Raw genomic sequence first — 10,343 nt, 5'->3', positions numbered from 1 at the left:
CAACAATGAAAAGTGCACAGAAAGAAATATAAGTGAGCTTCTAGACCCGAACTGAATTGTGTTGCTCAATGTTATTCACATTTGCTCCTTTGAAATTGCTCAAATAGATGTTATGGGGCGACGACTCCACTGTCAGATCACTCTTCTCGTCCTCCTCTATCCGTTTGGCTTGTGGCGAACACGACGGTATCGAGATCCGTCGCGTCGCTTTGGTATTCTTATCGCTCCATTTCTTCCCTCCCCGCTTCTTCGAAATGTGCGGATTGTCTTGATACAAATTCTTCAACTTGTACATTCGCAGTTGCGTGTAGACACGCTTCAGCTCAGCCTGCAAAATAAAAACAATAGAAAACAGGAAATCGGGTCACTTCCTTACTCGAATATCCTCTGGATTCATGTCAACGATCGGAACTTCGGCAAAGTCAATGGTTCCGTTCAGAATATTATCTCTGAGTTTTGCCAGCGACGGATGCGCCCGCCCCGAGTGTCCTCCCAGTGTCATCGATCGTCGGCTGGGCTCTCCATTGGATAGGTAGAATTTCGGAGCAACAATAATCACAATATTCACCGAAACTGTCAATTGCAGGTGCACAAATGATACTATGAATAGGGTGTCTGCCCGTCCAGAATTTCGAATAGAGTACCTAAATATTTTCTTAAAAATTAAAATCCAAAAAATAGGTTTACCTAATCAAATTAGCCATCAATGTAATGACAGCTTCTAAGCATACCGCCACAGTGAACTGCCATCTCTCCAACCAGTCACTATTCCTGGCTTTATAACACAAACGGACTGCATATAGCAGGAATAGCAGTTCGTAGCCATGCCAAATGACATGCCATCCCTGCATAAGACACTGCGGCCAGGCAGTCCTCCAAAGAGCAGTGTCTCCCCATGAGCCAACGGTCCAAGCCATCAGACCAGTGATGGTTAGGGCCAACATGGCAGCTAGATATTTCAGCATATCCTGCTCTCGAACCGATACATGTTGCGCCTTCCGCACTCGATATTCTTGAAGATTCCTGGAAAAAAAATTTGCCACGTGGATTTCTGAATTCCTGAAAATCCAAGTACCAACCTATAAATCTTGAGAACAATCGATCCATAAAAAATCGAGAATCCAATCTGCCTCAACCAAACTGCCACGCAGCAACCGTACTCGGGCGGTGCGACGATATCCAGAAAAAGGACCGAGTAGAGAATCGAGGCGCCGATCAGGAACAGCTCCATCAGAGCCCAGCCACGTGCCTGCAAAAACAGACAATTTTTAAAAAACTTTGTTGGCTACAAACTACAAACTACAAACATTTTGGTTTAAAAAAGCTACGTGGCTCACAGGCAGCAACATTGTGGTTCATGAAAGTATTGCGGAAAAACGAAAAAAAAACTGAAACATCTATTTTACTGAGGCTTAGCAAAAATTGTAGTTTGTAGTGGCTAAGCCTCAGTAATACTTGGAATGGTTTACTGCGGCTAAACACAATACAAACTACAGAAGCCTCTAAGCCTCAGTAAACCTTAGGCTGTCGGCAGCTAGTTTACTGAGGCTTAGCCTACAAACTACATAATTCATAAGCCTCAGTAAAATTTCAAAGCGTTCCAATTTGGCTCATTTTTAAGCGTTTTCAACGAGTTTTGTCTCAAAATTAATGAAAATTTGCCTCAGTGAACTAGATGCCGACAAATTGAGTTTCACTGAAGCTTAGACGCTTCTCTAGTTTGTAGTGAGTTTAGCCTCAGTAAATCATTCCAAGTTTTACTGAGGCTTACAGGCTACAAACAACAAAATCTTCTAAGCCTCAGTAAATCCAACACGCGCGTTTTTCTGAGGCTTAGCAACTACAAACTACAAAGAAGTCTAAGCCTCAGTAAAATCTCAATGCGTTCTAACTCGCTTACCTCATGTTGTCGTTTTCTCTGATAACAAACTATTGGAATCAGTCCGATACACACGAGAGCACACATTGAATTGAAGGCTAGCAGCATGTGTCGTCCTGAAAAATGAAAAATTCTGGAAAAATTTTTTTGACTGAAATTAAAAAAAAAATCTAGAAGCAAAAGAAAAAACCATTCCAATCCATTTCAAATCATTCCAGTTATTTTTATTTAGGTTAGTAAAAATTCAGAAAAAAATTTTTTTGTTAAAAACCAAAAAATTCGAAAATTAGTAAAAAAGGGGCGGGGCAAAGAAAAAAAAAAGAAGAGAAAACGTACTTGAAAACCAACCTCTCTCCGCATCGGTTCGACACAAAACGACGTCTTCTGAATTGCAGCATGCTTTGGCTGAAACTCGAAGACCTCCGTGCACCGTCCATGTACACTGAAAAAAACAAGAAATTAGGATTACTGTAGACTTGCAAGTGTCACTGTAGCTAGAAAAAGTTTTGAAATTTTTTTTCATGTCTTTCAATTTATTACGAAAACCCTGGAAAAAATCTGAAAAAAAACTATAATTTATTTGAAATGAAGGATTACTGTAGATTTCCAAGGATTACTGTAGCTAAATAAATTTTTCATAATTTTTTAAAAAAGATTTTTGTTGAATTTTATCCCAGATATTTCGAAGGAACCTAAAAAACAAGTCAGAAAGGATACTGTAGATTGTTTAGGACTACTGTAGATTTTAGAAGGATTACTGTAGCTAGAGAACATTTTCTAACGGACTACTGTAGTTCTAGGAAGGAGTACTGTATCGGGTTTCCGTGTTTTCAGCTGGTCATTTTTTTAGTGAAATTCGAGTTTTCTGAAAATTTTAAAATTTAAATTTTCTGGATTTTTCAAAAAACCCTGAAATTTGAATTTTTTTGAGTTTTCGAAAATTTTGAATTTTTGTATTTTTTCGGATTCTGAAAATCTGGAATTTTTTGAATTTTTTTTTCATTCAAATTCTGAAAAGGATTACTGAAGTTCTAGCAAGGAGTATTGTATCTGGTTTCTGTGTGCTTTAGCTGGTTAATATTTTTTTGAAATGTTGAAATTTTGGATTTTTCAAATTTTGAGACTTGAAATCTTTTTTAAAATTAAAAAATTTTGAAGTTGGTTTTTTCTAAAATGTTTGAAATTTGAATTTTTTTACAAAATTTTTCATTTTCTAAACCTAGAATTCCCGATAAATTAGTACTTTTTTAAATTTAAAATAATTAATTGTGACCGAATTTCCCAATTTTCAAAATTACCGTAATCTCAAATGCGCCCCAATGTACTCCTCCATTCCTTTCCCTTTTTCTCTCTTTTCAAATGTCTCTTTTTCTCTCTTTTCTTTTTTTTTCGGAGCACGGAGGACCTTCTGGGGACCATTGAAGCGTGTGTGTGTGCGCTCGAAGCTCCGCCCACTTTTCCTCTGAGCTCAGATGAGCTCACAAAGAAAGAAGAAGGGGGGGGGGGGGGCAAAATTGATGGAGAGAAGGAAAAAGAAGAAGAAGAAAAAGAAAAATTCTCCGCCGCCGAAAAATCGCATTCTCTTTTTTTTCCCCCAATATATCAATATATGAATGAATGAATGCACCGCCCGGGAATGGGAATGCCTATGTATGTGCTTCTTTTTCATCCTGAAGCCTTCAAAAAGAAGAAGAAGAAGAAGAGAAAAAGAGCACACAAGCACATCACATTATCCGTTTTTAGACTGGAAACGAGAGAGAGAGCGAGAGACGCAGACAAGCGGATGATGATGAAGAGAAAGACGAAATTTGTGCCACGTCACCAGGAAGAGAAAATGTTTACACTCGGGGCTTCATACAAGACTACAAACTACACAATGCAAAAAATAGCAAAAAAAAGAGAGAAATTTTGAGCTAAAAATCATGAAAAACGGATGTAAACGAAGCGAGTTAGAACGCATTGAGATTTTACTGAGGCTTAGACTTCTTTGTAGTTTGTAGTTGCTAAGCCTCAGTAAAACGCGCGTGTTGGATTTACTGAGGCTTAGAAGATTTTGTTGTTTGTAGTCTGTAAGCCTCAGTAAATAGGGCTACCGAAAAATCAAGTTTTACTGAGGCTTACAAGCTTCTGTCCTGCCGGCGAGGAAAACCATTGACGGCATGAAAATTTCTGATTCGGCATGATAATTTTGCTTGCCGGCCAGAACGAGTCACGCCGGCGACATAGAGAGTCATGCCGGTATGGTAGGGAAAGAAAAATCATCTGCCGGCGAGGAAGCGAAGCTCCGAAATTCCTTACAATACTCAAATATTTTTCCAATTTTTAGAAAATATGGTTCTCTCAACTTCTCAACCAACTTGCGACAAAAAGATAATCGAGAAGGTTTGAAATTGTGCGTTTTTCATAAAACTATAAATTATCAGATTTTTCAGATACTCTTGATTGTCAACATAAAATTTCCTTCTCATTTCGATCAAACGGAAGTTGAACTAGTCGAATTTAAACAGTCGGAACTCACTTTTCACAGTAATCTGCAAAAAAAATCGACAATTTTGTGAGTATGTATTTTTTAAGCAATTCAAAAATACATTTTCAGTCATCGAGTTTTGATCAGGAATCAAGAATTTCGATTCGAACAATGAATTACTCTGAAAACGGAACGAATTCAAACCAACATGATTTGCTTCAATCAGACGAAATTGTGAAGAATTTGGAGACGAATCTAATTTTTGTGCCATATCCACTTTTCTCAAAATGTCAACTTTCAATTTAATTCCCTACTTCTTTTTGTTTTTTGGAAGATTTTATTTTTAAACCGTTTCTCATTAATAAATTTTTATTTTTATTGATTCATCAGCTGATTCACCAGGGAGGGGGGAGGATTGAAAAAGATTTTCCCTGCCGGCGTGACTCTTAAAAAAAAGAGGGATTTGAAGTTTCTACTGAGGCTTAGAGGGTTTTGTAGTTTGTAGCCTCTAAGCCTCAGTAAAACTTGGAATGATTTACTGAGGCTAAACTCACTACAAACTAGAGAAGCGTCTAAGCTTCAGTGGAACTCAATTTGTCGGCATCTAGTTCACTGAGGCTTAGCAACTACAAACTACAAATTTCCTAAGCCTCAGTAAAATTTAAAAGCGTTCTAACTCGGCTCATTTTTTTCAACGATTTTTGGCTCAGAATTCATGAAATTTTTCAGAGATTAAAATTTTGTAGTTTGTAGTGTCTGAAAATTTTCATGAATTTTGAGCCAATAATCGTTGAAGACGCTTGAAAATGAGCCGAGTTAGGACACTTTGAAATTTTACTGAGGCTACGTAGCTTTTGTAGTTTGTATTGGGTAAGCCTCAGTAAAGCATTCCAGCTTTTACTGAGGCTTAGAAACTACAAACTACAATTTCTGCTAAGCCTCAGTAAAAATTGACTTTTCTCGTTTTTTTTGTTTTTTCAGAATTTTTCCAAATTTCAGTTACTGTTATTCATGTCCCTCGTCATCCTTGGGCTTCCCAGCTCCTTGCCGCTTCACACCTTTGTTCTATATGCCTTACGCACCTATTACAAGTGTACACTTGTGTGGCGCAGTGGCTAGCGCTGCTGTTTTGCAATCCACCCTCCCACACCCCTTACTGGTTCGACTCCACCATGCGTCAAACCTCTTTTATTTTTTTAAACATCGTTTGGGACCTCAATTTTTGTTCAGATTTCTCTCTTTTATTTTTTCTTTTGATTTTCTGACATGATATCAACAAACAAATCGAGATACACATACACACAAACACATCTTTTCCACACACTGTGTAATAGTTTTGTTCATGGTGTAAATTAGTGTTTTTGGGAGAGAGGAACCACGAGCAGAGCAAAAAACGCCACCTGATTTGATCTTTCTCAATGGAGCGCGATTGCTTTTCTCGGGGATTTGAAAAGTTTTGCTAGCTAGGCAAAAATTTTTTCCCCAAAAACGCAAAAAAGCCCCTCGTCAAAGTGTCAATCTCGGATGGTGGTCCCTTGGGGCATCCACGGTGCCAATTTTTTTTGACCTACTACAACTTTGTTGGCCTAGAAATTCTGGGGGACTACTAGGCCAGATTTTCGAAAAGTGACGTGGAATTGTTTTTGCGGTATATGAGACACAGCTCTTGCCTAATGACCACTTATTAGAGTTAAGAAGGCTTCGAGACAAACAAAAGCTGACGTGGCCTAGAAAAACCTAGGTCACCAAAAACTAACTTTTGTATGGCAATCCACTGCGGAGCACATATCCACGTCGAATTGGTCGAGTTGAAGGGTGAGATAGGCTTTGCGATTGACATTGTTCGGGTCGTGAGACACAAAGACGAGACGTGGAAGCCATCTGGAACGAATTCAGAATTTTGACTTTCAGAATTTTTGGAAATTTTTTTTATATTTTATGAATTCAGGTCCCCAGTGAGCTTCCCACTCGTGCGAGCTTTCCCCCTCCTTTATATACGCCATCCACAGCTCTTTGGCTGGTGCGGCACTGTGGCCTACTGGCTAACGCTGGCCGTTTTGGTGCGACTCTCCGCGAGTTCAACTCCTCTATGAGGAAACTTGGTTTTTTATCTTTTCAGATTTTGCTAGACACTTCCTAAAGTCCTAGAATCCCTTTTTTTCTAGTTTTTCTTTCTTCCTTCTTGTTTTATTTCTTAATCTAATCCCCCTCTATCTCCCAGGATGATAAAAGATTATAAAATGGAAATTTCTTTTTGGCTAACATAGAAAACTGATCAAAATTTTTTTTGCAAAAAAATACCGTATTCGTAGGAAATTGACTGGAATTATATTTTTGATAGATGAGGCAAGATGGAAGAACCTAATTGCCAAAAATTTTAGGAAAATGTTGTTGACAGTTTTGGGAGAGAGGGTTACTGTAGAATATAATTATAGGGATATGAGTCAGAGTTACTTAGAAAATTAGAAATATGAGAAATTGAGATACAGTAATCCAGAGAACTTTCGGAATTTCGAAAAATTTGGAAAAATCCAAAAAAAAGTTTTAAAATAATTTTTTTCCAATTCTGAAAACTTAAGAAATTCATGAAAGAGGCTTCTATCAAGGGATAGTCCAACTATTTGAAATTCATCAAAAATTGAGATTTTGACAAGAAAATCTGAAAATTTCAAAAACAAGTGGAAAAAAAATTTTTGACCAAAAAAATTTTTTTTTCGGAAATTGCAATTTGCAGGATCAGAAAAACTATAAACAACAAAAATTATATTTTCCAGGCTATATGGGCTCAATTTTACATTTTAAAATTAGTCAAAAAAAAGCAATTATGAGATTCAAAAAAAAAATTTTTTAGGTTAAAAAATTTTTTTTGGTGTCAAAAATTTTCAGGAACACTTTTTCAAGGGTTTGACTACATAATAATCATGGAAAATGCTCCAAAAATCAATACTAGAAGTCTGGAAATCCAGAAAATCGCTTAAAATTAGAGAAAAACTAAATTTCCAAAAAAATGTTTTTTTTTGAAATTTTGACTAAATTAGACTCTCAAAATTCAAATTATGGGAACAATCTACTCAAATCAAACTACACAGTTAAATCATTTGTTTAACACAGTTTTCAAAATTAAAAAAAAATATTTCAAAAAATTACACCCTGCTTACCGATGGTTGTTTCCAGTACAATTCAACTGTAGACCATAGAAATGTGTCCTCCTGGCGAAAGAGACTTCAAACGGTGGATACGGAAGGAACGATGATTTATCCAGAAGCTGCGGATCAAAGTTCTTAGAATGGTTCGCAAAAAAATGTGCTAGTTGGATGAGCCGAGGGAATTTGAGAGCCACGGCGGTGCTCAAAAAGTGCTCAGCCTCAACCACATGTCCACAAGGATACGGTTGATCGAGAGAGCTGAGCAATTCGGTGAGGGGTTGGCCGCCCTCAGTGACAGTACCCCTAGCAGAGCATAATATGATAAGAATTAGGAACGAGTAATATTGAAATAGATAAGAACAAGGAATAGAAGATAAAGAAGAAGAATTAAAAGGTATGATTCTTCTGTATTGGTTTGACGACGTCGTCGTCGGACGCCTCATCGATTCAGAGTGTCTGAGGAAGAAGAAGAAGAAGAAGGAGAGGGGGGGGGGGGGGTGGTAAAACTGAGCAAAAAGAAGAAGAAGAGAAAAAGAGAGACTCTAGAGTATGGGGCGTGTGTTGGGGGCTCAGAAAGAGAGAGCAGTCCGAGCCAGAGAAATGCTCTTTTTCTCTGCTCCTCTCTCTCTCTTTCAAAGATTCTGGAGACGCTGCTCCTCACGTCTTCAGGGAAAAGAAGAAAAAGGAGCTTTTTTTCGGGAAAGAAGAAGAAGAAGGAAAAGCTTTGAGTGTTGTTGTTGTTGTTTTTTTGTAGGCTCTCTTTTGGGTGTTAGTTATATAAATACATGAGGAGATACTATTATAGTCTTTTGTTGGGCAATGAATGGAGGAGCAATGAATATACTTTTTTCTTTTGGGTTGGAACATTTATAAATATTCGTTAAATAAAAAAATTCAGAACTTGTGTTTAAATCGCTTAACAACGACATTATACTCATTTCGCGCCTTATTACCGTATTTAGCAGCCCGCCCAAATGGTCTACTTTGAGCCAATTATCTCGGCTCCTATGAGAGATAGCAAAAATTTGTAAACTGATAAAATGTTTATCATAATATCAAAAATATTTCATCAGTTTACTACTTTTTGATATCTCTGATAGGAACTGAGATAGAATGCCTCAAAGTTCAGATGTCCGCAGCCGCTGCTGCAAGCGCGGATTTTTTTAAAATTTGAGCTGAATTATCTCATTTTCTGTAAGAGATAACAAAAATCTGTTAACTGGCCAAATGTTTATCATAAAATCAGCAACATTTTTTCATTTGACCACTTTTTGATATCTCTTACAGGAATCGAGATAATTGAGCTCGACTTTGCCAGTTTGGGTGGGCTTCTATTAGCGAGGAACACAGTAATTTGACTTTAACGCAAAATGGGAATACTGTAGTTTTGAAGGGTTTTTAGCTTCTACAGTAACTGCAAAGCGGTTGAAAATGGAAATTGAGAATTTATTCGAAAAAGTGGAAAAATCTGAAAAGCTGAAAAATTGTGGAAAATTTCAGATTTTAGGCTGAAAATTAAATGTTTTCGAATTCTTGGAAAAATTAAAAATTTCCAGTTTTTAAAACCCAAACAGAAAAAATAAGGAATTTTTGAAAAACTAAAAAAAAAACTAATTTTTGAATTTTCCAAAAATATCCAATTTGTTAAGAAAATTCGAAAAATATCTAAAATTTTGCAGCATTCTTCTTTTCGCTGTTTGACAACTTTTCAACTTTTTTGGAAGTGAAAATTTTTTGAAAAACTTGAAAAGCTTGAAACAGGTGAAAAATAATCCCCCTTCATGCCGTTTTAAGTTTCAGGTTTCTTCGAAAACACAGAAAAGACAAACTACAAAATGTTTTCATTGCTTTCCTGTTTACTCTGTAAGTGTGTCTGTATGTCCGTTCTTTTGTTTTAGCCTGAAACCTTTCAGGGTTACTCTACCTACAGTAATCTTCAATTTGCAACGTGGAACTTTTCAAAAAGATTCTTCTGAAAATCTGAAAATTTGATTTTCCTGAAATTTTGTTTTTAAATTTTCAAAATTTCAAAAATTTCCCTGAGACAGTGTTCGTTCAGTTTTTCCTTTTTCGATGATTCATCTCAAAAAAAAAAACTTTACGATTTTTGATTTTTTCTCTCTCTCCATCAATTTTCACACCATCAAGTGTTCATGCAAAAATCAACAAACGTCTGAAAAATGCATTTTTTCTTCTGTGGCGCAAAAATTGTGTAGTTTGTAGTTTCTAGGGAATTTGAAAAAGAGGCGGCAAAAAAGGCTGGCGCGCCTCGGGAGATTTTTTTCGCCGATGTTTCGAATAAAACCAGAAAAATAGAAGCTTTTAAAGTTGAGAAAAGTTGCTTTCTAATTTTTTCAGAAAAAGCAATTTCTGGCTTCTTTAAAGGGGGAAATCGGTCTTTTCAAAAATTCGCAAAATTTTAATAGTTTTCGGGAAAAAAAAGCTTTTTTCAATTTCTGTAAAGCATCTTTAAGTTTTGGCTCCGCCCACTTTTTTTGAAATTCTTGAGAATGGAATTTTTCGAGCTTCAGAAACTATCCTTTTTAGAACTGTCTAATTAGGCTCCGCCCTTTTTTTAAACTCAAAATTTGTTTTTTCAAAAATTCGATATTTTTCAATTTTCTGAAAAAATAAGCTTTTTTCGATAATTCAAAAAATGTTGAAATTTGAGGCTCCGCCCATTTTTCAGAAATTTTTTAAGTTTAAAAAATTATTGAAAAGCCCAACCCCCTTCTAGCCGCAAGAAATCTCTAATTTTCTAGATTTTCCGTAAAATATGATTCTCATATTTTCGTCTTGTCTTCTTCCCTAATTAAGAAATCCCATACATTTTTCTCTCCTGCCCCGTTTC

At 36.4% G+C, this 10,343-nt stretch overlaps 1 protein-coding gene across 1 annotated transcript; it reads right to left on the bottom strand.

The window, feature by feature from the left end:
- Window positions 1-40: 40 nt before the first annotated feature.
- On the bottom strand, window positions 41-7,935 carry CBG19763 (the record flags this gene model as incomplete). Its single annotated transcript, XM_045241589.1, is given in 10 exon segments — window positions 41-328; window positions 377-644; window positions 688-1,023; window positions 1,080-1,249; window positions 1,901-1,995; window positions 2,228-2,229; window positions 2,249-2,321; window positions 6,093-6,227; window positions 6,365-6,444; window positions 7,505-7,935. 10 exon segments carry the CDS (start codon window positions 7,933-7,935, stop codon window positions 41-43), a joined length of 1,878 nt encoding a protein of 625 aa, XP_045096865.1.
- Between the last annotated feature and the right edge of the window lie 2,408 nt (window positions 7,936-10,343).

This window comes from Caenorhabditis briggsae (genome assembly GCF_000004555.2).
Source record: "Caenorhabditis briggsae complete genome, chrI, whole genome shotgun sequence".
Classification (NCBI taxonomy): domain Eukaryota; kingdom Metazoa; phylum Nematoda; class Chromadorea; order Rhabditida; family Rhabditidae; genus Caenorhabditis; species Caenorhabditis briggsae.
This window is presented reverse-complemented; position numbering and strand designations above follow the sequence as displayed.